Raw genomic sequence first — 13,210 nt, 5'->3', positions numbered from 1 at the left:
GCAGTAATGTGTGGTGTACTTTGTCAAAAGCTTTAGCGAAATCAAGAAAAATACAGTCCGTAAGAAATCCTGCGTCCAAGTTGGAATGCAAGTCGTTAGTAAAGCAAAGAAGCTGGGTATCACAGGAGAATGTTTTACGAAAACCATGTTGGCTAGAGGTAAAGAAGTTGTTAGATTCAAGGTGATTGATTACCTGAGAATAAATTACGTGCTCCATTATTTTACAGGGTACTGAAGTCAAACTAATGGGCCTATAATTAGAAGGGTTATGCGTATCGCCAGATTTATGAATTGGAACGATCTTAGCCGTTTTCCAATCTAAAGGCAATATGCCGTTGTGAAGCGACTGAGAAAAAAGTAATTCTAAAATTATCGAGCAGTACTCAATAGTACTGTGTAAAAATTTAATGTTAATTCCATCAACACCACATGACGATTTCAATTGTAATTTATTTATAATCGATTTAATACCGTTACTATTAAATGCTATGGGATCCATGTGGGGGTATCTTTTAGGCCGTATTTCAGGAGGAGGAGTAACATGCGTAGACGGCGAAAAGGCCTGTACGAACGTGTCATTTAGCACGTCAGCGCATGCGTGGTCGGCGATTGCTTTCCCAGTTAGTGAAGTTAGAGTAATCTTTCTAGTGTTATCTCCTTTCATAGAGCTCCAGAATGCCTTACTGTTAGTTTTCAGTAGCTTGGGAAGGGTAACGTTGTAGTAGGAAAATTTTGCAGACCGTAAATTTGAAAAGTACGTGGCGGCAGCAGATTTGTATGAGAACCAGCGTTCAGGATTTAGTGACCGTTTAGCGATACGAAATAGGCGTTTCTTTTTGTTACTTAGTCTGCTAAGGTGTCTGTTATACCACGGTGCGTTACTATTTGAATATATACGTCGGACTGGAATATAACGATTTATTAGATCAGATACTTTGTCTTTAAAGAGGCGCCAATTTGTCTCGACAGAACGATCAAGATGGCCAAGTAGAAACGTGTCAAGAAAGGAAGCAAGTTCGTTGTTTATTGCCGAGAAGTTAGCCTTTTTATAATTTTTTATTTCCTTAAATCGTTTACGTTTCAGTGGTAGTGATATCGTGAGTGTAAAATGTAATGTATCGTGGTCGCTAAGGCCAGGTAAGTGCGTTATCGGGGATATAATATCAGCTGATGATGTCAGGACGAGATCAAGTAATGATGACGTAGTGCCTGTTACACGTGTTGGAATAAGGACCGTTTGTACTAAGGTAAAGTCAGAACAAATAGCGATAAATTGATTAGCCTCACTGGATGATGGGTTAGAGAAGGGAGATGTGCTTGACCAATTTATGTTAGGAAAGTTAAAGTCACCCATAAGAATTATCTTTGCTCCCGGGAATCTTACTGTTAACTGATTTAGACAGTCATGCAGGTGATCACAAAACGAACTATTCGAGGGTGGCCGGTAGCAGACGCCTAAGATAATTTTTTTGAAATTAATGGTTAAACAACACCAGATATTGTAGTTCCCGAGTGCAGCTAGCACTGCCTCGTCTATGAAGAATCTCCGACGGGGTGATTGTTGTTGCCACAGATGGGGGTGTTCTGTGATGGAGGCGACGAGGTTGACAGTGGCCCATCTTTGAAACCGACCCCAATGTTCACGCAAAGTGCACCGTCGTCTATAGTAGCTCATTGATGTCATGCACGCCAAATTATAGCCGCGACTGTTCGCACAGCTGCTGGTCGCGATGCACACTGCGGTTGTGAACCTGAAACTTCCGTGAAAGCAAGTGCAGATTTCTGACTATTTTAGTGTGCCTAATGCTTGACATGCTGTTTAGAGGTATAAATCAACATATTTCTCACAGCATTTTTTTTCTTTGTCAATTTTTCATTGTAAGTGGCAAATTTGGTTTCGGAGCTACAAAGGTATGTTTGGCAGCCTTTTTTTGTTGTTCTTTTTTTACAGCAGTCCAGATATAGCGATTGATTATGACGATTGGATTTGTCGTTCTTCTTGATATCGTTATAAGTTGACTGCACTGTACACAGTAATCGGGTGAAAATCGCTCATCTAGAGAAATAGCATTCTGGCTCGCAGTCACTTCAGTGTTTCTGGAAACCAGACTATAATGCGCACACTAAATAGTCAACTGGCTGTGCTTTTTGTGCAAGGAGTAAAGCTACTTGCATATAAATTGGTTAGCAGCTGGTTTTGCTTTCACCCGCTGTGGTTGCTCAGTGGCTATGGATTTAGGCTGCTGAGCACGAGGTCGCGGGATCGAATCCCGGCCATGGCAGCCGCATTTCGAGGGGGGGCAAAATGCGAAAACACCTGTGTACTTAGATTTAGGTGCACGTTAAAGACCCCCAGGTGGTCAAAATTTCCTGAGTCCTCCACTACGGCGTGCCTCATAATCAGAAAGTGGTTTTGGCACGTAAAACCCCATAAGTTAAGGCTGGTTTGCTTTGATCGTATGCGTCATAACAAGTGAAATACAAAGTCTCCTGAAGACTATAGATAGTCCACATTGACGTCATCGTGGCCGCCATATTGTGGTGCTAGCAAGCCGAGAAGCTGCACAAACAAACGCGGCAGCATGAGTCTTGTTTTGCACCCAGCAACAAATCGCTAACTATAATCCGGTGGTAACCGGTCCCTGTCAGAAAAGATGTCTGGCGATTGCAATACTCCCTAATGCAAAATTTGAGCGAACCTGTATAAATGTTTTCATTTAGCTATGTAGCGAGGCAAAGAATTTGTGACTGAAATCGCCGCACTGACTGGCAGTGGGTCAGTGCCTTCACAGAGTGAGGGGCAGTATGGGAATGCTGGCATGATGGCGTGATGGCGTGGAGCCAGCTGTGAAAGAAGACTATGACAAAGGCACGAGCAGTGGCACGAGCATGGTTACGCCGAGGGATGGCGACACTGAACCAAGTAACGGGCTCCTTAAGAGCTGCGCTGTATGAGATGTATGCATAATATTACGATACCATTGACAGATGCTCAAGGGATGAGCCGCTTCAAGAAGGACGAAGTGTCTGGGCTCTTGCACGAGGGTCTGCCTGGTGGTCTGGCTCCAGTGTAAATGGATAGTGTAAATAGTCCCGTTTGTCTGTCTTTCCACAAGTAACAATATGGTTCACTGACGTCATCGCTGCTGCCATCTTGGGGTACTAGTGTAGGGAGATGCTGCATCCATGAAGTCCCATGAAAGCAATCCATTGATCAGTGGGGGTAAGATGTTGATATGAAATGTGCACATTAGGTCTTGCAGGCTCGGACAAAAGGCCCTTTGTGCAGGTATTTTGCAGTATTTTCTCCGTAAGGATGCCTGTTGCATATGTTCATGTTCCTGTGGCCATCAAATATTTTTAAATTAAGTGTATTGCACTATTTCTTGCAGCTGCATTGCTGTGGTGCCAACAGCACTGCTGACTACAAAGACAAGCTGCCTCAGTCATGCTGCCCAGACAAGCCTGAAGACTGCAACGTGTCAAAGGCATACAAAAGGGTACAGTAAACTTTTTTCATGCCATTGAACATTTAGCCAGTTGTAAAATTTCTGAGAAATGTCCTTACAAAGGTGAACTTTAAGCAGGTTTTGGAGGCATGTGAACTGATTTCAGTAGGGAAATTTTGGGGTGGCAATTCATGTTACTACATGTGAGCACTGGAGTCCTAACTCTGACTTTTCAGGGCAAATGCCAAGGAAGCCAGTTGTGAGAATTTGTGCTACCAGTTTCATAGAACTGGTGTAGTGCAGCCTAAGAGCCTTTCTGCAGTACTGAAAAGTTTGAAATGTAATGAAACATCGGCATTATGCACTTCTTCGTAGGCCAGGTGTTTGACATTGGTGCAAATTGCATTATTTTAATACTCTTGCAAATTTCTGTGTTAACTTGCACCAAAAGCAAGAAATTGTCAAAATTCTGCTGTGCTGTTTTGAAAAAACAAAACAGTGCTACAAATTATGGGGATGGAAACATTAGAGGGGAGGGGGCTCGTTTATGATGTCAGAAGAGTGTGGCTCGCATTTGTCTGAGCAGCAGGCTCCACCAGCAAAGTCCTTGGTGTTGCAGTTACCATACTTCCAGTATCACGACACTGCGCTATGCACGGTCGTGAACCTGTCGTTCTGTCTGCAGGCCCTGCTATCCTGGGCATTACTGCTGTGGCTTTTCCCGTATTTGCTCCCTCCTTATGTTATACTCGGGAAGGGGCTTTTATGGGATTAATAAATGATGATGATCCTAATGCCCCCCCCCCTAACCCCATTGTGCAGCCAATTTTTACAGGTTCAAAGGTAAGGAAATTATGTATGCCCACATCTAACACCGACATTGATTTTGTAGCAAGATAAAGGTAGCATGTTCCCATTTCTTTGCGATCGGAAGTATTAAAACTTGCGAAATTTACTTTGGGATAGCTTCTTGGAATGGAAATTGACACTTACTGTCGATTACTGTGAGTGACAGTCATGAACATGTGGTTCATGCTGACCACTGCACTTAATCCTTTTTTCATGGAACAACTCTTCACCATGAATGAGATGATGGCTCATGCCTTGACCAACCATTTCGTCAGTTCTTATAACAGCTTGTGCAAATCCATAGAGCATCACAGATGTGTGATGCAACTCTGTTGCCACTAGCTTCAGCATGTAAAATGGCAGTGTTAGAAGATTGCCCAAAGCCACACATGAGGATCCATCTCCTAATTGCAGTTCAGTTCATGTTTGATGTGTGGTCAGAGATCCAGCTATCTACATTACAGAATTGCCTTAAGAAGGCAGGTATTGTTTGCGATTCCATTACTGATAGAATCTGTAAAGGTCCTGCCCCTATGACAGTGTCGAAGCTGTGGTCCTCCATGGACGGCTGTGCGTTGGTTCTTAAATTTTCTGCACTCGGACAATGCAGTTGAGATGCACAAGCATTTAACTAAAGAGGCAACTGTTGCTAGGTGGCAGGCACTAACAAAAATACTAAAATTGGGTGATGCCTAAGCATGACCTGCGAAAGTTATGTCATCGGGAGAGGTTCTTCCTGTGATTGAGTTCCTCGGAGATTATTTTTACAAATGACTTTGGTGAACCATGTACATAAGTGCACTGTAAAAAGCTTATTGCCCAGCAAGCAAAGCAGTGTACTTTCCATTACAAGATCATAGCATGCTTTATGTATTATGGCATTAAACATTAGTTGGTATTGCAAGTGTTGGTGTTTCAGTATTATCTATCTCATGATAATATAGCTACTATTGCATAAGTCTACAGAAGGGATGGAACTGAAATGAATATGAAGCTAAAACAGAATTTATGGCATTGGCAACAGCCTACTGTCTAAGCCAGCACCATCAACATTTTCAGTGCGAGTTGGTGGTTGAACAAGTGCTCTGTAGGACACAGCCAGGCTGTTTTCATGCTTTATGAAAGCTCATTTGAAGGATATGTTAGGGTAGCTTATTTTTATGGGTGTGCAAATATTTGAAATTTTGAATATACCGTAAAATCCCGAGGTAGCCCACCTAAAATAGAGAGAAAAATGGAGTTAGAATATCAGGTGGGTTAACTTTCAGTGCACCAACAGGAACTAGCACTTATTTTATAAAACTAGTAAAGCTTGCCAAAAACATCAGTGGATTATCTTTCAGGGATGGGGCACTGCTTGGTATATTACGGTAGTCATTGCTGTTCAATTTGAGGACTCGCTATTTCAAATTAAGAACAAGCTATTCTAAATTGCAACACTACATGCGAAGGTTGTGGGATCGTTCCCCACCTGCGGCAATTTTTTTCAGCCACTTTCATTTCCATTAATTGTTTCTTTATTTCATTTATTAAGCACAAGTAATTTCACCTATATTGTCCTCGGTGTCAGTGTTTGTTGGCTTCTTATGATACGACTTATAAAAATCGGGGCCCCTCGGTTGACCCCCTTTCTTCTCGTTTATGTATTTGATATCACAAGAAATTTCAGTGACAACAATATTTTCTGCACTCCCCGTCAATTTCATTGTCGCAGGATACAACTGTAACTGAAAGCAGCAGTTTATCATTCATAAGCTCCTTAATTGGCAGGACTTCCAGTTGTGAACAGTATTAAATGCATGCATTAAACAATGCAAATAACCTCTGTCCCCCCCCCCCCCCCCTTCCCCTGCTGTACTCCACACGACCGGATGGACTCAGTCATGTGGACTCTGTCTCGGACGGAATCAGGAACATGTGATCACAATTGAACCGTCACTTTGCTAAAATGGGAAAAAACAAGAAGGCTAAATGCAAAACACTCATTCATTTATGACACAGGTAAATTAAGAGCACGCACCATTATTCTCACATTCAATAAAGACTAATTTATCAGATAAGGCAACTGAGGGCTTGCTAACACAATCACCTTTGGCAATGACTGCTGCCTCAGTTATCACCCATGTGCAATCACGCACGTTTTGAGACACCTGCAGTATGGGGTGAAACATTGGAACACAGCTACATTGATTACAGTGTAATGCAAGAAATCCTTCCCTACACTTCTGCACCTTCAAGTGGGGACATGGCTTTCAGAATCAACTTTCTTATTTCTTAATGGATGTTGATTAAAATTGGCATAGGTAGTGACAATTTTTTTGATCATAGAAATTTCAGTTATATCTCAGCAACTTCTTTATTTACAAATTTTTTCTCCTTTTGGGCTTGTCCAAAGCCTGAACAACTTGAAAAATGTGATTACTCATTCGAAGCACTGTACACTCCAAAATCGATGGTTGAAGGTGTGACAATCTTAGATTTTTTTTGTTTACATGATTTTTTTAGTTCTAATTTTTTTAAGAGGTGACTATACAACAAGCATCTAGAATTTGAACATCATGTTGAATCATTAAATCGGAAAAAGTCTCACTGAAAAAGTAAGAATGTCATGCCCTGGACTGCACTTCAAAGAACATAGTAAAAAAATACGGAATTGAAACAGACCTGGCAATCGTGAAGCAATCGGCTGAACAAGCTGAACAGGAGGCAAGAAAAACAGTTTGGAGGAAATGGCTTTCAAAGTTGTAACTTAGATATTAACTTATGAAGAAGCGCCAAGCCTGTAGTCATTGATGTCGTATCAAATGCAGGGCTTCTGGAGCGTTTCGCTTTTCGGCTGAAGAGCTTTGCAATACCCCACAAAAGCACAGCAGGTCCCAGAATAGTATTGGCATACAGCCTTGTTTGACGGCGGTCTCTGGTGCTAAGGGGAATAAACCTCCCTGCACCACTACTCACATTCACATGTCTGTTGCATGCAATGGCGCATTTTTTTTAGCAATGACCAGATGACTAAATGAAAACTTTCGGCAGCATTTTGAACTTTTTTTCTAGGCAACGGTTGAGGAGCTAGTAGCACATTAGAAAGGCACTGTTACACAGGCGGCAATGCAGCTGAAACATGCATGCCTTGCAAGCCAGCACTTATGTGGAGCTTCACGCTCTGCTTTTGCATCCTAATGTTTGCACCAGCTACCATATTTTGAGAATATTGTATTGTATACTCTTTCTTCTTTGAACCTTGTGAGTGCCTGGAGAGCTTCCGGAATGCAGTGGAACTTTTGTTGAATGTTGTGAGCATGGCTAAATGGCATTTTTGGCTACCCCCCTCTTTTGCACTTCTTATTTTTCTAGGTGCATTCACATCACATACACATACTTTGGGTGCGAACAAATTGAAATAATCAAGCCAAAAACGCGATGGTCCCGACCTGCACTGTAGCTCGGGAAACCGTGGCCCAAAAAAAGTAGCTAAATAAAATAAGATTGACTTTGGTACACAGCATGCTTGGTCGCAGAGCCCGAGGTACTGATGTGCAACATGCTTAGCGATGGGTTCGTGGAGTTCATGTGCAATGTGCTAGATCACCAAATCCGAAGGGTCGATTTGCGAAATGCTTAACCGCAGGTCTGAGGAGGCCGTGCACGATGTGCTCGATCATTTTTGTCCAATAGGCTGATGCGCAAAATGTCTATCTGTGAGTCCAAAGAGTATGCACTCGATGTGTATGGTCACATGTCCTGAGGATTGCGTGCGTGATATGTTTGGAAGCGAACTTCGAAGCACAAACGCTCGAAAGGCTTATCTGTGTGTGCGAGGATACCGTGCATGAAGTGCTTGGTTGCCAAGTCTATGTTGCCAATGTTCAGAATGCTTAGCCATCGGTCTTGGACGTCCAGCAACGAAAAGGTTGGCCGCGCTTCTTTGATGTCCAGGTTGTGCCCGTTTCGACACTCGTCTAAATCACGGTGGTCGAGATGTCGAGAGCTGTGAGATGCGAAGAGCAGACAACGCCCTTATGGAGCAAGCACCAGATCACGTGACCGTGCTGGTCATGTGGCGGGCGGAGCCAATCGGGGACTCCAGAACAACCTTCAATCATTTGCTCTTAAAGTGCAGCTCTCAGGCGGCCGTTCCTGTGGCAAGTGTCCGCTTAACCGACCAAACGAACACAGGGAAGGATGAAAGCGAATGCGGAGTGCAGCTGGAGATAAAAGTGCGATAACAAATAGACTGCGAGGAGGAGGGTACAGTGGAACCGTGATGCAGAAAGTGGAGGAGGGTATGGCAAAAGCATGTAAAGAAAAGTGTAATGCCACTTAAGATGGGCTTTGCGGCAACAATGGATACAAGATGGCACCAGAGTAGTGTATGTCATCTGTATGGAAATACCACTGCGTGACCAGAGGTCTGTCTGCGGTGGCTGCTGTGAATCGTGCCCCCACGCGGCCACTCACAATCACCCGATAAGCGAGGCAGTTGTGCCACACATCGCTCTGTTCGCAACGTGCCACACGAGACAGATTGTCAGTGCCAGCCAACGTATCGTGAAATGAAAATCCGTATATAGCTGCCCTCAAATTTCATATTAGGGACTATCATAATCGTCTATAAAAATCTTGTGCACTTGTTTATTTATGGAGTAGATAGCTGGAGCAGCAGATTACAAGACTGAGAAAAGTGCTTTCTGTCGAGACCAAAATGGTGGCGCTCATTTGCGGCGTTCCAGAGATATTGTGGCTTGAAACTGATCTTTCATGATTTCAGTGAAATTTTTTGCCACCCTGGCTGATAAAACTATTTAGACTACTAGTACGTGGTTTTCAGGATCAGATAGAAAAAGGGTTATAGAAACTGAAAATGTGATTTTCAAAAGACCTATTTTCTAACCTTTTTTTCACAATGCGAAAGCCATGTTCCCCCTTGAATTGTCTTCGTGTAGTCTGACATTGAGGCATTGGCCAGTTTGTCCTATCTACTTAATTCTCCAAGAAAGGAGAACGTTATACACAACGTTAAAAATTTGCGCCGCTGCACCCGCCTGCATATGCCCCTCACCTTTGCCACACTAAATTTTGTGCGGCGCGCCCCATACGGCACCCCTTCGTCGCATCGTGCTACGCAACACTGGCTTTGCGTGCCAATCTCCCTTCCACCCATCCAATACAGAAGTCGACTGTGCCGACATTGGAGGCGTCGAAGAGACATGGGGTAGCAATGCAACAAACGTGTGCCATGCGTGCTGTGAGGCACAAAGGCTGATGTGGTGAAGGTGTGCTGTATGCAGTTTTTTTTCCAAGGATTTTGCATTTCTTCATATCGGTGCAAACATGCAGTAGGCAGATTTAATTGCTGTAACAGATAATGCATGGGAGCATTGTAGTAAATGGCTTATTTTCTCTTAGAGCGCATACAAACGTTGACAGTGCATAGACTGCTCATTGTTATATCCGATACATTGTTAAGGTCAGTATCGTTATAGGTGGTTCGACTGTGATGGCATACTTTTTATTCAATAGGCAACTGCTTCCGCAGAGCTGCACAAAACACATCCATTGTTTGTTCTATTTTCTCGGACATCATCATTCATCGCTTACATTTGGTTTGAGCAGCTTCTTTAGTATATCTCTACATTTGCTTCATGACTGTAGGATGCAGAAATTAATTTTTGCACGAAGGGTGCGGCGTTGACTGCAATAGCAAGGTATTCAAATGCACTAGAGCCTCATTAATACATTCCCGTTTCATACAGTTTCTTGGCGCCAAGCTTTGCGCTCGAGAACACGAAGGACCCAATACACTTACACTTCTTTTTTACCGGTTGATATGTTCCTGGAAAACATGATCTTTTGGTATCGACATTCAGTGCGTTGCCAAACTGTGATCATGTATGTTTTTCGGCTGCTTGATTCCAAGTGAACAAAAAGCATGAGGCACGTGCAATCGAGAGCAGTAACCGCTTGCCGCGGCACCTTCCTCACAGTACTCGCCCGCCCGTGTCAGGCGAAAATGCTGGCATGCACCATTTCCTCTTCTGGTACCAGCAAATCTCGTGGGTTGTCGCACGTTGAATTCATGACTCATTTGCGACAAGCATTTTCCCCTGTCCTGTTTCACTTTCACCTATCCTGTAGCGCCATTGGAAGCGTGCTGCATGCTGCAATAGGTGGTAATCCAAACAAGGCGTCGTTCCTTGCTGCAGGCCGTATGAAGTGGGATTCATGTTTTGCTCTGGCGGCGGTGGAGCAGCATTACCCGCCAGTATTTCCGAAGTAGTCTAGTGTGACCTCAAAGGCCTTTCTTGACTTCATTAAAAAGTTTCAGGCCTTCTTAAGCCCCACAATTTGATTTGATTTGCCATACTTTTTAGAGTGACTCACTGCTGGTCCTGCCCTATAGCAGGCTCATAATGGTTGCATTTTTTGTGTACCGCTTCCATATCCTGCCTCTGAGTGTTTGACAGGAAGCAGTGTTCTCAGTACTACACAGTGTGTATAAGAACCTATAAAATACTGCAGCTAAAATTAGTTTCTTATATTGTTTTACTGCTTTACTTTCAGAACTGTATTGATGTGCTTTTGGAGAAGTTTAATGAGAAGATTGTGTATGTTGGAGTGACTGGCATCATCATCTGCTTCATTGAGGTAAGGACTATCATTCTTTCTGATGCCACAGTTCAACAGAAGTGTGCAGAAAACATCAGTAACACACCTGTGTAAAATTTTACACTATCAGCCCCAAGTACTGTAGCACATAGACCGTGTAAGGGCCACACCCCCAGCTTGGCAGCCCAAAATCTGGAAAAAGAATTTCAACGGAGAAGTAATTGTGTTCGCTACCCCGTTGCCGCATGCACATAGGGGTATTTTTGCTTGCTGCATACTTCCACATGCCGCTACTAGATGGTGAGCTGCGTGTTGACCTCTGGTGCACTGCTACATCCGGGGTTTGCACAAGTCAAGACTGCGCCGGCACCATTTTGATGAAAAGGGGCTGGTCCTGCGTAAGGGCCGCACCGTGCCGAAATTGTCGAAGAAAAAAGTGCAGCCCTTTCACGAGTCTATACGGTAACCTGGGTACAGCCAATTATGCACTACATTGAACACGCGGCACATTTTCTAGCAGTATTCATGCAGATAAATCCTCAACCCTTTCAGCGTTGCGGACATACCGTTGTGTTCCTGCCCTGCCGCGTTCCTTTTGACATTCCTTCTGTCAGATAGGAATGTGAGGACCACACTAAGAGAGCATTTGCCATTAATGTCATTTTTACACTGAAGCTGTGTACCTTTTTTTTTTTTTCACCGACAATTATGGTACTCCCTAATACAAGTTTTAAGTGCAGCTGTTTAGACGTTTTGAATTCGTGATATATTATGGCAAAGAATTTGATTCTGAAGGACAAGGTGCTCGCAGTGGTGGTGCTGAGCTTCCGTTCGAGCAGCTTGTTTAGCAGCAGCGGCAGACGAAGCATTTCCACCAGTTGTATCGCGCATTGTTCAGAAAGCGTGAACATGGGAATGCGTGGCCCGCGCAGAGTGCATTCTCAAGCAGCAGTGCGGCAGGTGAAGTAGCACATGCGCAGTGGGTCCGAAGCACACTCCAGTGCTTTGTTTCTGCACTGGCTGTGTGCCAGGTCGTGCTGGCACTCTGCTTACCGCCTCCTGGTTGCACTGCACCCTCCTCTCCGCTTTCCTCCTCGTGTCTTTCATCCCCCTGCTGCGCTCTGCGTTCGCTTTCATCTTTTGCTGTGCTCGTTTGCTCGGTTATGCTGATGCTTGCCGCAGGAACGGGCTCCTAATAGCTGTACTCTAAAACTCAACCAATCACAGCAAGAGGCACGTGCTGCTAGGTTCCTTGCTAGCACCACCAGATGGCGCTCACATCCGCGGTGGCGGCCGCGTGGGGGAAAGAAAAAGAACTAGAAAGCTCGCCTTCACACAGTGTTTGCCGCAAGTGTTTCCCGGCAAAGATTACGGTTGCATAAGCTACAGTTACTGAGAAGTGGCAACCGTAGCATACGAAGCAGGGAGTGATGTAACTACACTTTCATATGTAAAAGAACCCGCCTAGCAATTGCTTTCATTTGTGTTCTGATAGTGCTATGGAAAGGCCACACATAGTGAGAACTCCCAAAGAGCAGTGTGAACACGATGAGGGGCGACGGGGACAGCAACATCAATATGCACCACAGAGTTGTGTTTAGGCTAGGTAGGACGCAGCGGTTCCTGCCCAAAAGCAAGCCATGCACAGTTAGGGTGCCTGGAAAGTAGTGTTAATATGATGAGCAACGAAAGGAACAGCAACTTCAGTATGCACAATGGCATCGTGCTCAGGAGGACCCAGTTCAAGGCTTTGTCACATTGGTCTATCGGATCAGGTGATACCAAAGCATCGCTGGCCAACCACCTCCACAGTGTGGACTGGAGCCCCCTCCCCCCCTTTTTTTTTTTCATTTCTGCCCAACCAAAAATAAACGGTTGCATTCATTTTATAATATTTTGGAAAAATAACCCGATGCTGGGGGTACATCACACTTGAAAAAACCCGACACTGAAATGGGTAAAGCAAACTGGACATTGGATATATCGTACTCGGAGTGCCTAAAACTTGTGCCTTAAAACCGCCTGCCTCGGCCTTTTTTTCCATGTGCGATATCCAAGCATGCTTTATCTGTCTGAACATAAAGCTGTGTCTTCACAGTATGTATTGAAGTAACCGGGTGGGGTGTGATACAGAACCCAATTGAGAGCTTGGGCATTATCCCGATGCCCAGGGTATTCTCGTTGAAAAGGTCTACAGGAGGCAGCGTATGCCTAACTCTGTTGGATTCAGATCGGGACATGCATTGATGAGTGCTTGTGAGGCAAAGATCTAATGTGCGTTGCATATAGCCAGTTTTCTTCAGTCA

At 44.1% G+C, this 13,210-nt stretch overlaps 1 protein-coding gene across 1 annotated transcript in view; it reads left to right on the top strand.

Annotated features, from left to right (window-relative positions):
• LOC126545425 (CD63 antigen-like) overlaps positions 1-13,210 on the top strand; it is a 48,048-nt gene that overhangs the window by 18,782 nt on the left and 16,056 nt on the right. Inside the window, exons 5-6 of the mRNA XM_050193301.2 lie at positions 3,393-3,500; positions 10,860-10,943. Of these exons, the coding sequence (XP_050049258.1) occupies positions 3,393-3,500; positions 10,860-10,943 (192 nt within the window). The remainder of the gene's footprint in view (positions 1-3,392; positions 3,501-10,859; positions 10,944-13,210) is intronic.

This window comes from Dermacentor andersoni, chromosome 1, assembly GCF_023375885.2.
Source record: "Dermacentor andersoni chromosome 1, qqDerAnde1_hic_scaffold, whole genome shotgun sequence".
In the NCBI taxonomy this organism is placed as follows: Eukaryota; Metazoa; Arthropoda; class Arachnida; order Ixodida; family Ixodidae; genus Dermacentor; species Dermacentor andersoni.
This window is presented reverse-complemented; position numbering and strand designations above follow the sequence as displayed.